General features: G+C 46.2%; 3 protein-coding genes and 1 long non-coding RNA gene across 6 annotated transcripts in view; 3 read left to right on the top strand and 1 right to left on the bottom strand.

Annotated features, from left to right (window-relative positions):
- The window catches only part of ncapd2 (non-SMC condensin I complex, subunit D2), a 28,505-nt gene extending 19,830 nt beyond the window's left edge, over positions 1-8,675 (top strand). For both annotated transcript variants that reach the window (XM_060066143.1, XM_060066144.1), the window contains 11 exons: positions 222-379; positions 977-1,088; positions 1,231-1,354; positions 3,762-3,917; positions 5,610-5,787; positions 5,891-5,985; positions 6,095-6,175; positions 6,559-6,742; positions 7,617-7,767; positions 8,011-8,133; positions 8,440-8,675. In XM_060066143.1, the coding sequence (XP_059922126.1) occupies positions 222-379; positions 977-1,088; positions 1,231-1,354; positions 3,762-3,917; positions 5,610-5,787; positions 5,891-5,985; positions 6,095-6,175; positions 6,559-6,742; positions 7,617-7,767; positions 8,011-8,133; positions 8,440-8,522 (1,445 nt within the window). In that variant the 3' untranslated portion in view covers positions 8,523-8,675. The remainder of the gene's footprint in view (positions 1-221; positions 380-976; positions 1,089-1,230; positions 1,355-3,761; positions 3,918-5,609; positions 5,788-5,890; positions 5,986-6,094; positions 6,176-6,558; positions 6,743-7,616; positions 7,768-8,010; positions 8,134-8,439) is intronic.
- Positions 8,676-10,234: 1,559 nt separating this feature from the next.
- Positions 10,235-12,047, top strand: nppcl (natriuretic peptide C-like). Of its 2 annotated transcripts, none has more exons than XM_060066160.1 (3): positions 10,235-10,370; positions 10,834-10,962; positions 11,147-12,047. In XM_060066160.1, exons 2-3 carry the CDS (start codon positions 10,864-10,866, stop codon positions 11,456-11,458), a joined length of 411 nt encoding a protein of 136 aa, XP_059922143.1. In that variant the 5' UTR covers positions 10,235-10,370; positions 10,834-10,863; the 3' UTR covers positions 11,459-12,047. The 2 variants fall into 2 exon arrangements, with proteins under 2 accessions (XP_059922143.1, XP_059922144.1); XM_060066161.1 differs by having other exon boundaries at positions 10,237-10,370; positions 10,781-10,962.
- Positions 12,048-14,898: 2,851 nt separating this feature from the next.
- gapdh (glyceraldehyde-3-phosphate dehydrogenase) lies at positions 14,899-20,102 on the top strand. Its single transcript, XM_060066151.1, has 12 exons — positions 14,899-15,007; positions 15,431-15,475; positions 17,137-17,236; positions 17,395-17,501; positions 17,647-17,737; positions 17,848-17,963; positions 18,226-18,307; positions 18,473-18,624; positions 18,743-18,821; positions 19,244-19,327; positions 19,414-19,511; positions 19,798-20,102. Exons 2-12 carry the CDS (start codon positions 15,453-15,455, stop codon positions 19,865-19,867), a joined length of 1,002 nt encoding a protein of 333 aa, XP_059922134.1. The 5' UTR covers positions 14,899-15,007; positions 15,431-15,452; the 3' UTR covers positions 19,868-20,102.
- Positions 18,847-19,140, bottom strand: LOC132468412 (uncharacterized). The gene is made up of 2 exons (XR_009528222.1): positions 19,014-19,140; positions 18,847-18,978 (listed from the first exon to the last, which is right to left on the bottom strand). It is a non-coding gene; the product is annotated as an uncharacterized LOC132468412 (long non-coding RNA).
- Positions 20,103-21,129: the final 1,027 nt, after the last annotated feature.

The raw sequence follows: 21,129 nt of genomic DNA, 5'->3' as shown, positions 1-21,129 counted from the left end.
TACCGTAGCAGCACACCTCTCCCAAGTGGCCAAGTTGGCCTGGCCAGACTGGCCACACTCTCACTGGCAGATTTGAGCACGGTTAGGTGTGAAAACGGCCATGGCCAGATGGCCTAGTGTGAGTGCACCCTTAGAAGCTGCTGCTTCTTCCTTGCGGTCCTGGACAGCTGTTGCCGGTTCCCCGGTAGTAACTCCTGTATTCCTGTTTGCTGTGGCTGTAGTGAGCAGCGTGAGCCTGGCCCAGCTGCTGTCTCTGTGCGGCTGTGTGGCCTTCTGGCAGGTGTCCCATCTGGAGGGCAGTGTCAGTGCCGAGCTGCGGAGGAGGAGAAGAGAAACCGAGGAGAGGGAGGAGAAGGAAAAGAGGCCTTCGAAATCTAAGGTACACCTGGAAACTTTACGGCTTGTTCTTTTAGTTTGAGTGAAACGCCTCTCTGAATAGTAGTCATAGTCCTAGTCTAGGTGGTTCAGTATAGGTGTAATGAAGTCGGTACATGTAACTTCTTAAACATTGCAGAATCTGCAACCATAAATGTCTCTTTAAATCGGTAATTTGTTGCACTTGGATATTTTTTGGTAACATTATGTTGGGTCCTCTCCACTGAGCAATGGTGCACCACCTGGTTTCTACTGTAGCCCAGCAAAGACCAACGGCTCTAGAGAGCCAAGTTACTTTTACATGTGACCTCTAGTTTCACAGTCTAACTTTATGCTCTTTATGAAGGAACCTCATCAGTACAGGCAACAGTAGCTTCTGCACCGCCGATAAGGGGTGGCAGGCATTCATTCAGTTCAAATCTGCCACATCACAGCAAGATCCCATTAAAGCCATCACACTGCACCTTTTCAGATCAGTCAGTTACTGTTTGACCAATAACAGAAACCCTTTAATAAAGTCTGCCAAAGAGCCCAAGAAGCTGTCCTTAAACTGGGGAACGACCAATGTAGGTAATCCTGTTCCCACACGCTATCTCAACAGCAAGCAGCCAATGACAGTGCCGTGGAGGAGGAGCTTGGCTTGATGGGTGCCATGGCTGACGACACGGAGGCGGAGCTCATAAGAAAGATCTGCGAGACAGAATTACTGGCGGGTAAAAAAAAATATATAAAACACATTTTAATTGGCACATTGACAACCAGTGTACCGCATTCAATTTCAAAACCATTCCTGCTGATTTGACTTTACGTGGTCCGTTCTGCCTTGTTAAACCTGCTGTCCTCTCCTTGGTTCAGAGGAGAACATGCTGTTCTGCTTTCTCCCCCTGCTGGTGAAGGTGTGCAGCTCTCCTGGACGCTACGCCCACCCCCAGCTCACCACCGCCGCCTGCCTTGCCCTCTCCCAGTTCATGATGATCAGGTACCAACACTTCCTGTTCGGCCCGCTCCCCAAACGATCTGAAGAAGTACATGTTAAATATGCAACGTGACACACTCTTTTACCAGTTGGCCTGAAATACCACGCCTCGCAGTCATGGACCTACAAAGAAAGTCGTAGTCGTACCATGCTTGTTTACCGCAACATTTAGAAGGGTCCCGTCTGAAACAGAGTCGCGCAGCGCTGCGTTCCGAACGTTGTGTAATCAAATACACCGGTATGGCGGTAGGCTATATAAAAAAAATCATATCCTAACGAAAATACACACCGTTATTCAGTGAGAACCGGTATAGCGCCCAGCTCTAACACAAGTTGACGCCGCAACACCATGGGGGCGGGGCAGGGGAAGTTAAAAAACATCAGGCACCGTTATGAGGAACCGAAATGTGTGTTCTTATTCGATCTCGTTACAACTGTTTACGTCGGAACCGGTTCCCTACTGGAACCGAGTTTCGGTGCTCAACCCTACTTATAATTTACATTTCTCTGGGCCAATCGGAATCTCAGCACTTGCTTCAGAATCTTGAAGCACACAGCGCCAACTGAGCTCACCTTTGGATGAGACGCCTGGCTACCACGCGAGTCAGATGGAAACTCTTAACGTCAATTTGAAATAGGGGTGTACGGTATTTAAACGGTATAGAAAGTACACCTGTGCGAATTTGCGTTATGGTATGGATTTTAACGTTACTGTGTGACCGGTAGACAGTGTTGTGAGCAACGCATAACGCGTTAATACAGTAACCTAACTACTTTTTCATGTAAAAAGTAAAGTTACGGGCAACTGCTGAAAATATGGTAACGAAACATAGTTCCATTTCAATTCGGCGCAACGTTACTTTTCCCAAGGACAGATTTGACAGCGATACTGCCTTCTCAGGCAGTATGCTATTGTGCAGGTGCGCAGCAGTGCTTGCGCAATAGTCCCTTCAGGAGCTCTCATTTCACACCGTACGAGACAGACGCTGGTAGCGTGAAGCTGTCTCTGCATTTCAGACATTGCTTCCGCAGGCATTTTCCAAAGCCAGTCATTGCGACAAAATGCCAGCGGTGGAACGAGATAACAAACGCCGTCACTGTTTACCTGTGTAAGGATATGGTTCCCTTTCAAAATGTCGATAGAAAGGGCTTTTAAGAGATTGTCACAAAACTGGATCCCAGGAACGCGTTACTTGTCTGCACACACTTCAGCAAAATTGAGATGTCAAAACTATACGGCAAGGCCAGCAAGAAAGTGGAGAAACAAATCCCTACCATTAAACATTAGTGTTTTTCAGAGATGGAAGTAACTTGAAAAAAGATTTGCACATTTTGATGTGATATAATTTACAATATTATTGTATTTTAGGAACGAGTCAACGGCGAGTACTGCACGAACGTAGACCTTGCATAAAGTTAGTAAATTCTAACAACATTTAGACAGCTATTTAGATAAATAATTTGGCATGGGTGTTGTCCTAGGCTAATACACCAACAGCAGTCATTTGAAATCTTTCCATTGTATTGTGTGCTACAACCTCCGTAATGAATATTCACGCTAAATCCCGCCCAGGGTAGCTCTTGATTCGAGTAGCCATATATCTCGAAACACCGATCAGTCCTTGGGCCGATGACCCCCGCCCCCCCTTTTTTTTTTACTCTGAGGAGTTTGCAGTTCTGCATTTACGGAGGAGATGAAACCTGTTTGGCTTTCTGGTAGTACATCTGATGATGTGGTGTCGTGGAAATATTAATCATAACTATAATACACAATTATAAACCTTACATTAACCTTGTTTATATAATTACTAGTCAATCTAAAGGAGCTGTTTACATTCTCCTTGGACCTTAAGATGCCACCCTTCCTCTCTAACTGAGAGCTTAAGGTAGTTCAGATTTGCATTCCCACTGCAGCCACTGAGTCTGATACCGAGGCCAGGCCAATCGACTTGACTTCTTTGTTGTGTAGATTTGTTTAACTGTATTGCAACCCTGTCTTACAGACTTGCAGACATGTCCACTTCCACCATAGTCTATTGCATTTTAATTTGGCCTCTCCTGCCAATCCCAAATGCTCCAGAATGGTCACTCCCACTTACCTCTTGTTAACTGTACATTCCCTACCCACAATGCAAACGTTTCCCTATAAGAATCTTGTTCACCCATTGTCTCACTGAATGTATCCTTGGTAACTTTGCTGCCTGTACTTTCCAATGATCATGCTCCAATATTAAATCAAATATTTTGCGACGCGTCCTAAAAATAAGTTTCTCTTCATCATGTGGCTTTATGCCATAAAATCTCTTTCTCATGTTTACCTGCTGATGATTTACCTTATAGGGCTGCATGTGAAGCGTGTCAAACAGCAGTACCCCTCTTACTAGCTTTTTCCCTTAACTCTCCTCGTCAGTCCGTCGGTCTGCGACGAGCACACGCGTCTGCTGTTCACCGTGCTTGAGCGCTCGCCGCTGCCCGTGGTCCGCGCCAACGCCATCATCGCTCTGGGGGACCTCATCGTTCGCTTCCCCAACATCCTGGAGCCCTGGACCCAGAACCTCTATGCCAGGTAACGCCCAACGCCACGTGACCTATGGACGGGTGGAGCGCTGCTTATACATTAATGATGCTAATGAGAGTAGTAACCCACACTGTTCAAAGGAGGGCTTAATGAGAGGGGTTTTGGGTTGGGGTTACCTGCCACACTGAGGTTCAGTGTGGTTGAACACAAGGAATCCTTGCCAAGCAGCACCAAGTAACCACACTTCATCATACCCAGTTCTACAGATTGTAACGGTCTGGTTGCCATTCAGATGCTAAATTATAATACCCAGCGCTCCCTCGCCGCCCCTCTTTTGTAATTAAAGGAAACAAGCCTCAGCTGATAGTCTGGCAAGTTGGTTGATCCCAGCCTTCTCCTCTAGCTCTTAGTTTGTGTTAATGTTGGATCCCTCCACTCTTCGAACTGTTAAATGGGAGGCAAACTTTGACATGATCTTTGTTTGCAAACTCTTGTCATTGCTTTCATATACTGACCCCCTCTTCTGTGGCTGTTGCCATGGCAACTGTCCAACCGACGCAAGCGCTGAGTGGGATTACAACCCTCTCCTCCCCTCCCTGAACCTAGGGCTGGGCGATTAATCAAATTTTGATTGTGATTTCGATTTTAGCGTCCAACGTTCACAAAACTAATATAATCGGGTTGAATCAAGTGTTTATTTTTTCATATAGAAAGTGTACAGCTGGATACATATTTGTAGATTATTTTAGATGAACGTTTTCTATTTGACCATTTTGTGTATTCTTTTAAGGCGAAATTTCAAACTCAAAAATAATTGTTAGAATAATCGTGATTTGGATATTGACCAATATAATCGTGATTACGATTTTTTCCATAATCGAGCAGCCCTACCTGAACCAGGCAGTGGCCCCTCGGCCCTTGCACAGGGGCAGTTTGAGAAGCCCAACAGCATAATTGCTGGTGTGTTGGGACCCCGTGATCTGATCCAGTGGGCTGCTGGTGGAAATGATGGATAGGAGAAGGGATAATTTCTGCTCAAGTCGAAGGTCCTGCCAGCCTTTTTGCATTGCAGCAAGTGAAGTTCAAAAAAAGAAAACGCAGGACAGTCAGCATTCTATTCACGCAGTAGTTCTCTATTGTTTTGTGGGTTTTTCTTTATCTCTTGCTGCTTCTCACTCAGGTTTTATACGAGTATATGAAACGGTCTACACTGTCATTAGCTTGGCAGTGCTTCTGAAGTCCATGGCTTTCTCTAATTGCCCCCCCCCCCCCCCTCATGCATTTACCTCCACCATGTTCATGCTTCTGAAACTGGTCGTTCCTGGAGCATCCTGATAAGGGTGTTGAGAATGAATTACCCTCCATATTGTTGCCGTAAGCCCCAGCATTAGCATGCAGCGTTATGTAACTACAGCTTAAAATGAAGCCAGGAGCCCTTCTACCAGTCGCAGCTAGTGACTGGACGTGTGATCCTCTGCCCGGAGGCCTGCCCTGTAACACCAGGCGCTAATTACTTTCCTTTGTGTCATGGTTCCTGGGCTCCGGTGACTCTAAATCAGTCTCAAAATGTCAACTGCCATGCCCTGGACAAATTGGTCCATTCCATCCTACAGCATGGGGGGTTTCCCGATGATCAACATACTGGGCAAAAGGAAAAAGGGCGTTAACAGAGGGCGTAGCCATATGTGACGTTGGTACGGGCTGACGTGTTTATCCCTGGTTTGGTTTCCCCTCCCCCAGGTTAAGGGACCCAGTGCCTTCGGTCAGACAGACGGCCGTGACGGTCCTTACCCAGCTGGTGCTCAAAGACGTCCTAAAGGTCAAAGGTCAGGTGGGCGAGGTGGCGGTGCTCCTCATCGACCCCGAGCCACACATCACTAGCCTGGCCCTCAACTTCTTCAACGAGTTGGCCTCCAAGGTGAGTTAATGCTACGCTCACAGACCGACTACTCCTCCCACCAGGAGGTATGGAGAGATGTTTTCGGTGGTTGTCTCATCCCTTGTTTATTCCCGCTGCGCAGGACAATGCGATCTACAACCTGCTGCCAGACATAGTCAGCAGGCTGTCTGACCCAGAGAGGGGCATGAGTGCTGAGGACTACCACGTTATCATGAAGTAGGTTCCACTTGATCATGACGTTTGGCTCACTAGTTGATAAATAACTGTTGGTGTATTCCATGGGATTGGTTTCTGATTGTATATGTACGTGTGCTCCTGCTTCCAGACAGCTGTTCTCGTACATCACCAAAGAGAGGCAGACTGAATCGCTGGTGGAGAAGTTGTGCCAACGTTTTAGAACGGCCAAGTGAGTACAAGCATACCATTTGGGTGTCCTCAGCCCGCGGTCTGGTAGCTGCCCACTCGTAGTCCACGTGTGCACCTCGGGAGTGCAGACCGCGTGGGACTTCACCATGGTTTTGAGGGGCTCATTCAAAAGCCTTGCGTTGCCTCCCCTGCTCTGAATCATCCATCCATACACTCCCATAGAAAGGACATTCCGTATTACACAAGCAAAGTGAATCAAGACATGCATGCATTTCCCCATAATGAGATTTGTCCCAAATGCCAGGTCGGAGCACTCTCCATAAATAACCTCCTCCTGCCTTTTCACTCTTAAATCCATCTTGTGTTAACCTCGTTCTGTACGGTCCTCTTGCTACAGCCTGACCTCTGATCCCTCTCCCCCAGGACGGAGCGCCAGTGGTGCGACCTGGCCGTGTCTCTGTCCCTGCTGTCCATGTGTGAGCGAGGCCTCAAGAGGCTGCAGGAGTGCTGGGAGTGTTACAGCGACAAGCTGACAGAGCCTGGCGTCTACCAGCCCCTGCTCTCCATCCCCGCCAAGCTCCGCCGCGGCGCCAAGCCCCAGCTCAAGGTACCGCACACCCCGTCCTCCTGTACCGCCTCTGGGTACCAAGTACTGGCACAACCTTGAGCACCTCATGGTCACAGTCCCAGCTAACCTCAACCCAGAGGTGGAATCACACTAGGTTTATAAAATATGTTTTTGTTTCTATACAATATGTAAATTCTCTAGCTCTGAAAGAAAATTGGGCGGGATTAGTTCTGCATTGTTTGCCGTTGCTTCTTACCAGAACAATGCACCAACACAATGCTGACCAATCACACATTTGTGTCCCTTGTTCCAAACCCACCGGTTTCCCCAATTGGCATTACCAGTGCAATGAGGAAAAAGAGAGATACTCTGGTTTTCCATGCGTCGCACACCCAAAAACTAAATGACTACAGAGACTTGAAGTTAAGAATGTATCCAGGTTGCCGTGATTCATGGTCTAAATTACTTCTAAAATGGATGGAACTTTTTTATTTTTTTATTTAAAATGATACAAGACTGTTGGGCTTAATTGGACAGAACCGTGGTTACTGTATAAAGAACCAATGCACGACAAGCTCTCCCCATGAATGTGCGGCAAATGTGAATATGTTTGAGAGGCACTCAAAACGGCAACGGTAGATAAAGAGGAGATACGCCTAAACCTTGCTACATTGCCAACGATCAACCTCAACTTTAATGATGTGCAGAAACATTTCACGATTTAATTGTTACCTGGGACTTTTTAATACTGTATTGAATATGTAGACTTGCCTTTTTGCACTTAAGCATTAAATTGGTATCGCTGATTTTGTGTCTGTCCGCCATGACCGTGATATAACTCAACTTATAACGATTCAGTCAGAGTTCGACTTTTTCCTTTGATTTACAAAACGTTTTCTCTGGTATCGCACAGGCCCAGCTGGATGAGTTTGAAAAGAGGCTGACGGCTGTTCACACACGGGGGCTGGAGAACGTGGAGAGCCCCGAGGTGGAGGAGGGAGGCTCTGCAGAGAATGTCTCGCACACCCCCCAGCCTGCCAGGGGCCGGGCCAGGTCCACTAGAGGCAAGTCCCACTGCAAGCATGGAGCATAGAAATGTTCACTCCTATTTAGCCCTTCATCTGAAGTGAGATCCCACTAATGATCAGAAGGAATTTTGGGCATCTGGCCGGCGTACACTGGGGATTGAACCCGGTGCCTTCCGGCTGGGGGGTGGAACCCCCTAGCGGCTAAACTGTATCCTGCCCCAATTGCATTAATTGGAAATTTTCCCAACCTCAACATAAAAAACGTCTCTGTTCTCCCAGGTCAATCCAAACAGGCGGTTTTGAGTCGTATTGATGACAGCTTTGTAACGCCGAAGGCCAGCCGCAAATCCAAGATGCCTGTCATCACCTTCAGCAGTGATGAGGAGGAGGAGGAGGAAGAGGGTGAGTGAAATTTGCCTAGCTTAAACGCTTTTTTTTTTTTTTTTTTGTTTTCTTCCGAAAGGATAATCCCTGGTTTAAGAAAAGCAATGTTTTCTGTAAATTGGCCCATTTAAGTGGTGTAATGAAAGTCTCTCTTTGGTCGGGGGCCGACGTCCTCGGGTAGGAACCGTTTAGGTGAAAGCTATTATTGTGTGTGGCTGTCTGATGGCTTCTGAGCGCAGCCCCAAACCCAGTGTGCGTTCCCTCCTCCTCAGTGCTTCACAGGTTTTGAACACAAAGGCCTGACTGGACTTCTCTTTCTACTAGATGCTGTGATGGTGGAGAGCGAGACCCCCCGCGTGACCACGCCCATCGCCCGCACGCCCCGCCGGACGCGGCTCCGGCACTAATCCTTCAAAATGGAATTTTAGCTTTTTAAAAGTTTGATTATTTTGTATACTTCTATGCTTTTAATGTCAATTTTTTTTTTAGCGCCCAACCTATTTGTAAGCATTGCTGAGGAACAACCTAACTTTTAAATAAATGGTTTCTCCAGAGCTTCACACTGGTCTCTGCTTGGCTCCCTCGATCTCCCGTTGTCCCCTGCCCGTGTACATGTGACGGCTGAAAGCTGCCTGTAGGTCACTGGCAGCAGATTTATACTCTCATTACCAGGAGCGCTGAACCTCCATTCTTAAGTGCTTGGACAGTTGTGGTTTTATAGGCTGTCACAGCTTGCCGAGTGTTCCATTGCTCTTACTTATTTCTTTCTTTATTTAGTCTCATGTTTGTCTGCATGTTTCTTTCTTGCGTCGCTCTTTTCCAAATGTTTTCTTTCTCTTCTCCCCGAGCTCGGCTGCATGGTCGTTTTCCATCAGTCTCCGTCTGAGTCTCGCATGTTGTTTGCTGCCCTCCACTCTGCTCTGTAATTAGTTTTCTTTTGTTAACAGCCCCCCTCACCACCAGCACCTCAGCTGTTGCCTTGAGCACACCACCTCCCTCCCTATTCTGTTCTCCGCTGCCTACTCTCCTCCTACAGCTCTCCGCTCGCTGTGATGACATCACATGTGTAGCAGCCCACCTCCCCCCTCTTACTAATCTCTCGCCCACTCTCCCACACATTCGCCTCCCCTGAAAGATGAGGGGTGAGCACAATGGTGTAGTTTTGCCTTGTTTTTTATGAGAACCCCACGGCAACTTGTTGGACTTACAAATGATAAAACCATTTTCTATTTGTGTTGGAACAAGTGAATACCTTTGGGAATACCTGGTCTTTACTTGGGATGGTGCTTTTCCTTCACACATTCAGTTCAGTTCTTAAGGAGGGTATTTAATTAATCCATGAGCCTGTATTAAACCTATATTGTTTATACATGTTTTGCCTGACATGAGAAAAGGTCAGGCCTGAATGCCATTGTTATTATTTGACAGTGGTAAATCAAGCAAAATTTGCGAAGTGTGCGTGCTGTACTTGGAGCCATTGTGGGTTACCCACCAGTGCCTTGGCAGTGAGACTGCAGGGGGTAAGGGGAACAGATGGCACAGACGGACTGTAACTTACCCAGCGGAGGAGAGGTCATTCCACAATGAAAGACCCTATAGACAAAAGAGGGACAACCACACAGGGAAAAAGTGTTCCGGGGAATGAAAAAGCAGGCTAGGGCTGCAATGTTGAAGTTTACATGAATTCATTGTCGAAGGGTATGAACAGATTTCAGTCCGTCTTGTGGCCTCCACATGTCACAGCTTGAGTTTACAATCTACATTTCAAGGTGGGCGGAAGATATTGTCTCTTGCGGACAATGTATTGCGAGTGGCCACTTTGGGACGACTGGAACGGAACGGGATTGGCATCCATCTTAAGATGTTTAGGATCCACGTTGCTCTGGTCACCTTGATAACAGCGGTGGCTTTCTTCACGGCTATGACATCATTCCAGTAAAAAAATATCTGGGATGGAGGCGGGGGGGGGGTTGGGCGACTGGCACAACTCTACCTCTGCAGAATCCTAAACAGCCAATCTCTACCAAGGGAACAAAGATGCAAGACGCAAATCCATCCTTTCAATTCCCTAGAGGGTTGGGAGGGAGGGGGTGTGATGGGCGTGGGTGGGAGGCGGGGCCAGGCGGGCTAGATAGTGATGCTTGAAGCCTTAAACAGGTGCCAACAAGTGAGGGGAGGAAGAGACGCAGAGGGAACGGAGATGGAGAGGAGCTTATGACCGCAACAAGACACAAGTTAACAGGAACAGAACTGAGGTGAGGGGACTTTGTTTTACCATGTCTTTTCAATGAGCATGCATGTCCATGATGTAGGTGTGTACATTAAGTAGTGTCAATTAATGGACTAAAACTAAATTGTAACACGTTAGAGTTAATCACCAAAATTCCATTTTGCCTTGGTGTTAGTAAAGTATAAATTCTAAAGTTAACATGCCTTTGAATAGATAGGTTAAAGAATGTATTTAGCCTTATTTTTGTTTCAACAAATTGTACATTAATGTGCATTTGTAATTTGAAATCAATATTCTTTTTAATTTTTTATATTTTATACTTCCTCATCCTTAAACAAAATCACATCACACCGCATGTTTGTCGAGCTGTTCCTCATAACATCCATTTGTATTCATTCCCTTCCAACCCCACCACCACCATGGGTATGAGTGCAGCCAGTGTGAATGAGGTCGTGTTACGGCACTTGTCCCCTCTCTCTCGCCACTAGTCACTCGCTCGCGCTTCTCCCGCTGCTGCCATGCTGTACCCTGCACTGCTCTACGCTGCTCTGCTGTTACTGGCCCCGCTGGGGAGCGCGGAGGCACGCGCTCTGCAGCCACCCGCCGACGCCGTGCAGGTACAGAGGGAGAGGGGGGGTCGATGGAGGGATTGAAGCAAGTGGCAGAGACTAGAGATGAGGGGTCAGGTAGAAGCAGGAAAGGATGGAATAATGGAACTATCGCTGATTGAATTACCTGTTAAATGACTCGTCGTGCCTTTCAATTACATTTCCACTTGGCTTTCTTCTTCTGCACTTGTAGTTCATGGAGCAGTTTCTCGACCGCTACGACGACCTTTTGACCTTGGACGATCTGGAGAACCTGCTGAGCAGCCGGGCTGGAGAGACCGCTGCTGCCGCCGCTGCCGCTGCTGCTGGGGTCCAAGCCGCGGGGAACCCCAAATGGGCCGACCCACCGGCCGCCCAGAGTGAGACTCCCTGGCTCCGCCTCTTAAAGGGTTCCCTGGCCAATCAGAAGCGAGCAGAACCGGACAGGTCACGGAGGGGATGGAACCGGGGGTGCTTCGGTCTGAAGCTGGACCGGATCGGGTCGCTGAGCGGACTGGGCTGTTAGTGGGGGTCCGCCGAGGAAAGAGACTGACGGAGCGGCCACGTGATTTATGACCACTAAAAAAAAAAATAAAGCATTGAAATAGGCATTGCATTAAATGGTATTTATGTGAGTGCTAAGCACATAGTATTGCGAATGTGAATTCATCTAGCATAGAGCCGGTGCTTTACACATACGCTGCTGACTTAAAGAGGCTGCTGTAATTCCAACTTTGTCTGTGTAAAATGTATACAACTAAATCATAAGTCATGCTACATTTGCATCAAACTATTACTTTGATATTTGATCATGTTTCATCTTTAGCCTACCATGTGTATTTTCAAACCAAGAACTGTGTGTGACTGTCTGCAAGTGTTAAGTAAATAGGCCAAGAATAGTTTGTAATTCAAATATTTGTATCTGAATCTGGTATTTGATCGTATTATGACTTCTGTACTGCATTTATTTCATGTTCTCCAGAGTTGATCTGTATTGTTAATTTTTATTTGCATGACTAAACATATTTGACATTTACAAATGGTCATACAAATATATTGAATGTATTAAACATCACACAGATTGCATCCAATATAGCTTTACGATTCCTCGAACATTTCCTCTTCAATCTTTCATTAATTCCCCTTCCTTTCCTCTTGAAGCTTTCTTTAATTCCCTTTCCTTCCCTTCCTCTCCATCATTGCTTCCCCTCTCACAACAAGAAAATGCTTACCCGCCTGTCGGCATTAATGTATCTGTGGCTGCGGCTCCTCACAGCTGAAAGAAGCGCTCTAACCTGCTGCACAATAGCTTATCTGCTTGTCACAGAGTGTGCAAAAGTACCTTCAAAACCCGTTTCCACCTCTGTGTAAACTCATTACCTCTCAGTGCTGCGTTTCTGAAGGAAAGATAAGCTTGCAAAGAAAGCTTAAGGTACACCAGATACCGGAAGGAAGACGTGCGTGTGCCGGAGCAGACTTGCCCAAACCGATCAGTGGTCCAGCGTCCCCCGGGGCGGATGCAGCGCTGCGTCCGGGGGGAGCCCTCCCGAACCCGCACCGCACGGCAACTTCTGCCGTTCCGTTTATTTTTCCACACATCGCACACAGTGGAAATGCACTTTGTTGACTTGTGATACATAACTTAATAGGGGTTTTATCAATCCATAGATAACCATTATAAATCAATGTTGGTCCAGCCATATGCTGAAAGATGACTACCAGCCTTCTTGGATTAGAAACCCAAAGTTTCAGATCACGGCACGCCGCAAAGTCTGCTGTATGACGGAACATCATGACGTCGTGTGAATTCAGTTAATCTAGAAAACCGAAATGGTCAAAATAACTACATTTACCAGAAGGGAGTAAACTGTGAACCCCTATTGTGGGACGACGGAATGCCCGCCAGACAGTCCTGATGAGGGCTGAAATTGAGTTATTCTCTGGGGTTCCGGGCCCCAGCCGCCCCTGAGCCCTATCGGATCTACTTCTCCCGCTTTCACATCGTGCAGCGGCTATTTTATATTTACGACTAACGAGAGTAAAAACGCCCGGCCGGTGCAGGCGTTGGTACTACTCACCGCCCCTTTATAGTCTTGTAGAATTGTTCTGAAAAAAAAAAAGTTAATTCATTTGTGTCAATGAACTTAAATACAAATGAAATAACGAAGGAGACACATACAGTGTCCCTGCATTTACGGTTTGTTCATCTTAATCCGTGTTGTAGTCGATGAAGTAGCCTAATAATCCCTGCACAATTAAATGATGAAGGGATATTATCTAGAATTGTGTAATGAGATCCCTGTCCCTATTCCCGCTGATTAATTGAGCAGTGTGCAATGGCTCATATGAGTGTATCACAAAATATGTGTCAAAACATAATCTTGCATAATGTCAAAGGCCTACATAATATTAATGATCGCGCAAGGTGGATTTCCAAAAACAAGGTGTGATCCTCCGTCAAGCCGCTAGAGCTCAGTATTGTTCCGTTATTACATTGTATTGAATTAGTTGCCCCTTAACTTTGAAACTTTGAACGGGTCAGCATCTTGTTCTTGATTTGTCTCACATCGGACTTGTGCATTGTGGTTTATATAAATAGTGCAGTGTCGCGTAGAGCAGTAATAACAATCCAACATCACACACTACACAAATTGCACTATACTAGTATATATATTATATGTATTTATATTGAGGGGGGGGGGGGGGGGGGAGTCACATGCTATGTGATTCCCTGTGGATCATATGTAGCAGTACAGACAGGTCATGCACAGCACAGAGACCATGGTGATGCCCCTGCAGCTAATCATAGACTGACCTTTACTTACACCCTTTGACCTTAAGCTGCGAACTAAGGCCCCAGAGTGTGTTCCGCTCCCTGCCGCCTGTTGATAGTTCAGGTATGCTGAGTGGGCGGGCGGCCAAACGCAGACCCTCACCCCAACAGCCATCGGTGCACTGCCTGACTAGACTGTGCAGAGAGCTTTTTACTGCACATTGTGCTGCTGGCAGTGGTACAAGGCGAGGTATGGGCCACTCCTCCACATCCGCTGCTATGTGGATTAATGGGCAGTGTACATGTTACACATCTGTGGTGTTCTATGTGGTAATAAGATGCCTGTGTGTGTTAGCTTTCGATTGACTCACCAGCATGCACAAGCGAGAGGCCTTTTGGCATAGAGTAGGATGGCTGGGCATCAGTGTGAATAGTAGTCCCTTTAAGGCCATAAATAGAGCTATTCAAAGAAAGATTTTTGCCTTTTCTGTAAGAGACTTTTACTTCCGAAAGGCCACGGTTAAGTACATGTCTAGCTTTCAAACTTTTCTTTTGATCGACAGCTAAATCAATATGTGTAGCTGATCTAAATCTCTTCTAGGTGATGCAATCATTTGTCCACCAGTTTGAGAAATCAAATGGTACCATGATGAACCCAGTCCAGTCACAGGGCGAAGAGGGAGTTTGAAAGTGAAGGGTCGTGGTCTTTAGACGTGAAATGTCAGACTTAGGTAGACCGAGATATGATCCGTGGCTGGCCCTCTCACTCTGGTCTTTTTCTACACTGAGAAGGTCATGAGCTACCCTCTACTCTTTTAGTTTTAGGACTTTGGTATTTGTATATGACCCTAAATCCATAGCCCTATAGACCTAAAGATTTCGAAAGTGCAAAGCCAATGCAAGATAGCACGTCAATGACCGGTCCGTGCATATAAACCTTTGTTTGGCAATGGTCTACAGTTTACATCATAGGTTTACACACGCAATAGGGAATTGTGAACTTGTATAACACTCAGCTAACACATTAAAAAAGTACTATAATAATATAATAACAACAACATATAAAAACTTAATTTGAAGGCAGAGAGGAGTTTTCCTTCTGTCCTAGGACCTAAACAAAGTGACATGCTAGCTCTTATTGTTGGCAAACGACCTTGACATTTAGAGGGGGTGGGCCGAACACCGTCATCACGGGGATGGGAGTGGCCAGCAGCCGGTCAATCATAAATAGGTTTCAAGTTTCGCTGATCGTCCCCACTCACAACCCGGAGTCGCAAGATAGTTTGACGCTTCTCACAAACGGTAGGCCTAATTGTCTGTGAACTATCTTAGGCTTTATATTTAAATGCCAATACAAACCTCTGATAGTAGTACTTTGCATTTGTTCAGAAATATCTTTGTTCAGTCTAATTGTATTTTTCAACAAAATGTAAACTTTAAATCATATTCAATTCTTCCTTTAAATATGGGACATTTATGTAGGGATGTCCCTTTGAGTCCAAGAGGGCTTTGCGATTGTGCAATGCAGTGCAAAACACGGTTGCACTGATCTCTGTATTTCAGCAGGATCTATGTTATCTTCTCAGGAAATGCTGTAAAGAATTAACTATAAGAGGCAATTTATAAATATGGCACTCATAAACGACACTTTATCATGTTATAAACTAATAGTTCCGCCCTCTTTCCACTCTCATCTCTTGCTATCGGTGACCTTTCTGCTGCCAGAGGACTATCCAACCCAGAAAAAATGGTGAAAGTAGGAATCAATGGGTGAGTGTTTCTATATTCAACAACTAGAGAGCACCACAACAGATCCAAACACTTTAATGACCAGCCGAAACACCTGTGCGCCTTCCTATACGCTGTGGAGGATAGTATTGTGACCCGTTGGTCTTTTGTCTGTTGAAGTGTAACACTATCTGTGTTCAGCTTGGAAAGCTTAACATTTTGCCTCTCAGGTATTTTTAGCTGCGTGACTTTTATGCACTTTAAAAATAGACTGTTGCTATCGTATTGTTGTGCTCTGATAACCCAACATAACAACACATTGTTCACTTTCTCTCAATCATTATATACATTTTGCAACAGTTTGGTGCTGTGTTGCCACAAAATGCTACTATTCTACTGTTTCTTACAGACCTTTAGAGGACACTATTGGGGTCTCATTGAAATCATGACATCGTCCAATAAAAAAGCCTGTTGGCCACTGAGAGGAATCTGTTGCAGAGGTAGAAACTATGCATGTCTGACCCTTCTGACTGTCCTCACTGGACGGAATACCTATATTTAGCAACGCAACCTTTTAATGAAGGATTAAGGTTCAAGTGTCTCGAAGATTCTGTCTTGCATGGGCATCTGCTCTGAAAAATCTTTAAAATATCACACAACTCACACACACACAGACACAGACACAGACACACACACACCCAGACACACACACACACACACATACACACAGTGATGCAATACCTAGTGATGCAATAAGCTAGTTTTGCACAGAGACAATGTGTGTACAGTATACAAACATTCACACATACACACAGCCGCACTTTGAACTTTGAGCAGATAGCAATGTGGGCATGCCTCTGACACGAAGTTGGCTTAATAAGGAATTGTTATTCAGCTGTTATCTCCAACAAGTGGAAGAGGGCCTGTGTGTATTAAATAGAACCTGTTACGTTGTGCTAAACAGATAGCTGTACAAATTAAATGTTACATAACTATCTGGTATCTAAGTAGGCTTAGTGAGATGGGGAACACTAACCCAATCTTACAATATATAGTGGAGCAACTGCAACATTAAGCTAGGAGACAGTTTCAATGAGTGCAGGATTGCTGTATGTCATGTTAGGCTCATAAATATTGACATATATAGGTTTGTATATCTCAGTACATCAGATTACTAGTCTAGGCTAACATTACCACAGCAAGGCCACATTTGTGAGGTGATGTCGTAAACTAGCTGTGGATCCTCTGACGTCCAGGCAGGGTGCTGAGGCCTCTGGGGACAAATGTTAAACAGTAACCCTGTCGCTTATCTCACAGGGAACTGTCCTCGGCAGAGGATTGCCTCATCAGGGTGTTAGCTTAGACTTTAGTCCGCTGGACAAGAGGGCAAAAATAACAGCTGTATGCTTGTTCTTGAACACACATAAACACTCACACACACACACACACATGCATGCATACACACCCCCTGTCCTGCCTCCTGAACTCTGCCCTTTACGTTGCCTTGGTATCAGATAACGTCCGGGCAAAGTTGATTCAAGACATTTAACAGAACAATCTATGCAACTGTGATTGCATTTTAAATACTTTAAATTCTACAATAAGTGGGACCTATATCTACAAACTGTAGAAACTACAGCAACACGGTGTTATACTACCACCTAGTGGTGGGACTAATATTTGAATCCTTTATGTCCTCCCAGATTTGGCCGCATCGGTCGTCTGGTGACCCGCGCTGGTTTCCAGTCCAAGAAGGTGGAGATCGTAGCCATCAATGACCCCTTCATTGACCTGGAGTACATGGTAGGTCTGCAACCATTAACGATTATCTTCACTCACTAAATGAGTTGTTTTGATGACAAACTAATGTTGTCTTTACTGTTGCCATGCCACCAAAACAGAATCCACAAAAATATGTGTAATTTTAATTAATTATCTTTCCCCTCTTCATTCTCCCGTAGGTCTACATGTTCAAGTACGACTCCACCCACGGACGTTTCCACGGTGAGGTCAAGATCGAGGGTGACAAGCTGGTCATCGACGGACACAAGATCAGCGTGTTCCACGAGTGAGTCCCCCCCCCCCTCTGCCTCCCTGTCCACCAGGCCTGGTGAACCCTATCAACAATAGCCTCCCCAATGCCTTCAAGGACCACAGCGAGGTGTTCCCCACGCTAACACTGTCTCCTGCGTCTCCTTCCTGTGTGCTTCCAGGAGGGACCCCGCCAACATCAAGTGGGGCGATGCTGGAGCCCAGTACGTGGTGGAGTCCACCGGCGTGTTCACCACCATCGAGAAGGCGTCCGTACGTCCCCCTCCCGCCCCCTGACACAGCTCAGTGTTCTCCTCCTGCTAATGGGATCAGTAGCTGAGCAGGAGAGCACCAAACTGATTGTTCTGTGCGTGCTTCTTCAGGCTCACTTGAAGGGAGGCGCCAAGAGAGTCATCATCTCCGCCCCTAGTGCCGACGCTCCCATGTTCGTCATGGGAGTGAACCACGAGAAGTACGAGAACTCCCTGCAGGTTGTCAGGTGAGGGTGCAGCTACACACACACGCACACGCACAGGCACAGGCACACGCACACACACACACATCTTGAGTCTCTATACGGGATGCACTGACACAAGTAACCCATGTTACATGATATCATGCTTTATGTGTGATTAAAAATGTGTGAGCAACGGAGAGCTCATTCCTTATAAAATAAGTGATCTGGGCATCTCCTTTTTGTATTATTAACAATCCTGTTTGACACACCAGTTCTTTAATGTCCCCATCCTTCCCCCACACAGCAATGCTTCCTGCACCACCAACTGCCTGGCCCCCCTGGCCAAGGTCATCCACGACAACTTTGGCATCGTTGAGGGACTGATGGTGAGGATTAACTGAGGGGAGCTAACGCCACGTTGACGGAATGCTAAAGCTACGGCTTATCTTCCATCGTGTGTGCTCAGCCGTCGCCTTCTGGCCCGCTATCGTCCTCATCTCTCTCTCTCCTCTCTCCTCTCTCCTCTCTCCTCTCCCTCCCTTGCCCATCAGAGCACAGTCCACGCCATCACCGCCACCCAGAAGACGGTGGACGGACCCTCCGGAAAGCTGTGGAGGGACGGCCGCGGCGCCAGCCAGAACATCATCCCCGCCTCCACCGGAGCCGCCAAGGCTGTGGGCAAGGTCATCCCCGAGCTCAACGGGTCAGTACCAAGCTAGCCTGAGCAACCCATTCGTGAACTATATTAGGAGGTTGGTACAACATACAGAAGCACAGTATCTGGGTTAGGTGTGTGATCCTGTCTGATGTCTGTGCTCCAGCAAGATCACTGGCATGGCCTTCCGCGTCCCCACCCCCAATGTGTCCGTGGTCGACCTGACCGTCCGCCTGGAGAAGCCTGTGAGTGACCGCATCAAGGCCCATCATGCATAACATCTCACACAATGATCCTCACAGTTCTAACATCTTACACAATGTTCCTCAGTTATAACATCTCACACACTTTATCATGATCTTCAGTTATAAAATCTCACACAATGATCCTCAGTTATAACATCTTACACAATGTTCCTCAGTTATAACATCTCACACACTTTATCATGATCTTCAGTTATAAAATCTCACACAATGATCCTCAGTTATAACATCTTACACAATGATCCTCAGTTATAACATCTCACACACTTTAACATGATCCTCAGTTATAACATCTCACACACTTCAACATGATTGTCATTTATAACATCTCACACACTTACATATATTATATGTGATATTTACATACCAATAGGTTCATGTAAATATTCTGTACTTTTTGTCAGGCCAAATATGATGACATCAAGAAGGTCATCAAGGCTGCCTCTGAGGGACCCATGAAGGGAATTCTGGGATACACAGAGGACCAGGTAGGAGCCTGAACAAATCAGATGTCGGACAGAAATGCACAATAATGATCTCTTAAGCAGAACTAACTCTGTTGCTTCTTTCTTAGGTGGTGTCCACAGATTTCAACGGAGATATCCGCTCCTCTATCTTTGATGCTGGTGCTGGCATTGCCCTCAATGACCACTTTGTCAAGCTGGTCACATGGTACGCTTCCACATCTGGCCTCGTAAACAAAACAGACACACACAGACACACAGACACACACACAGAAACACACACACACAGACACACACAGACACACACAGACACACACACACACACACACACACACAGAAACACACACACACACACGATGTACATTTAGTTATGGAATGTGGATCTCAGAATGTTGACACAGAGAGAGATAGAGGGGGGGAGAGAGAGCAAAGGGCCTCGTCAGGATTAAACCCAGCGCATAGCTGACCTCCACATTCCTGTTTTGTCTCCCCAGGTACGACAATGAGTTCGGCTACAGCAACCGCGTCATCGACCTGATGGCCCACATGTCCTGCAAGGAGTAAATCAAGCACTTCCGAGCCTTATACGTCCTCATGCTAAACTGTGTGGCCTATCGCTCTGTCAGATTCACTTGATAGGTTGAAAGGTTTTACGTTAATGACCAATCTATTTTTGTATAGTAAAATCCCTGCGTTCTGTTCCAACGTGGACAGATGGAGCGCATGTCCGCCTGTCTGTGGCACCATGTGGCCACTTTCAGATGTGCAATAAAGTCCTCGGTTTGTGAGAAACACATAACATGGTGTCTTTTGTTGTCAATATTATTGAAAGGCTTGACGAAGCCGAAATGCATTGAGGTGCAGAGTTAGGCATGGCAAGGGAATCCTCCAGGCTGCCCACATGCTGATTTTATTTATTTTAAATCTGGATAAAATGGCATTTAGAAAAGGCTGTCATACAAAGCAACAACAACCATGCAACATTTGTAAGTTATAGAATGCCTCCAGGAAAGACTTTAGAAACTGGCTGCCTAAACAACAGTGGAAGGATAGAGAGCACAGCGCCAGGAGAGCCTGGGGAGCTCTGACAAGTCAGTAACAACTGCTCTTCATGCCGAACGCTCCAATAGACTGTCGCCGCATCACATGGACCCGTGTCTCGTGGCGGAGGAGCCCGGACGACACACCTAGGGCGTCTAAAGCCTGGCTGCTGCTTCACAAGCCTACATCCTAAATCGACTGTTTTCTATCATACTACAATAATAGATTAAGAAACGATGCATCAAGGACTGTTGTGTTTCTTCCTCATTATCTAATGGGTCCTGACGGTGGAGGCTCTGATTCTTCAAGGTCATTCAAGTGTCACAAAGCACTTCACAAGCCACCAATTTATTAGGCTACATTTAAAGGTCCCCATGGCATGAGAAATTCACTTAATGAGGTTTTCTAACATTAATATGAGTTCCCTAGCCTGTCGATGGTCCCTCAGTAGCTATGTTAGGTGTAAAACGAGCACTAGGTATCCTGCTCTGCATTGGAAAAATTAAAGCTCAGTCAGGCTGATTTGGAAAGTTGCCCCATATGTCGTCATAAGGGGCCAAGTTATCTCCCTTTTCTCCCTTTTTTGGCCGGCCAATGATACAATGAGCTACAAACGTGTGTGTGTGTGAATACACACACTGTAGCACACTGTGTTGTATACTTCTTTGTTATTTGGATAACCGTTCTGCTGTTGGTGTTATGGCGCATAACACGTCAGGTTCTCTGACGTCTCTGGTACTTCCACGAGACTCGTAGTGGGGGTTATCTCAGCCATGGTTGAGAGG

This window comes from Gadus macrocephalus, chromosome 11, assembly GCF_031168955.1.
Source record: "Gadus macrocephalus chromosome 11, ASM3116895v1".
Lineage (NCBI taxonomy): Eukaryota > Metazoa > Chordata > Actinopteri > Gadiformes > Gadidae > Gadus > Gadus macrocephalus.
Note: the sequence above shows the minus strand (reverse complement) of the source record. Positions and strands in the feature narration are given on the sequence as shown.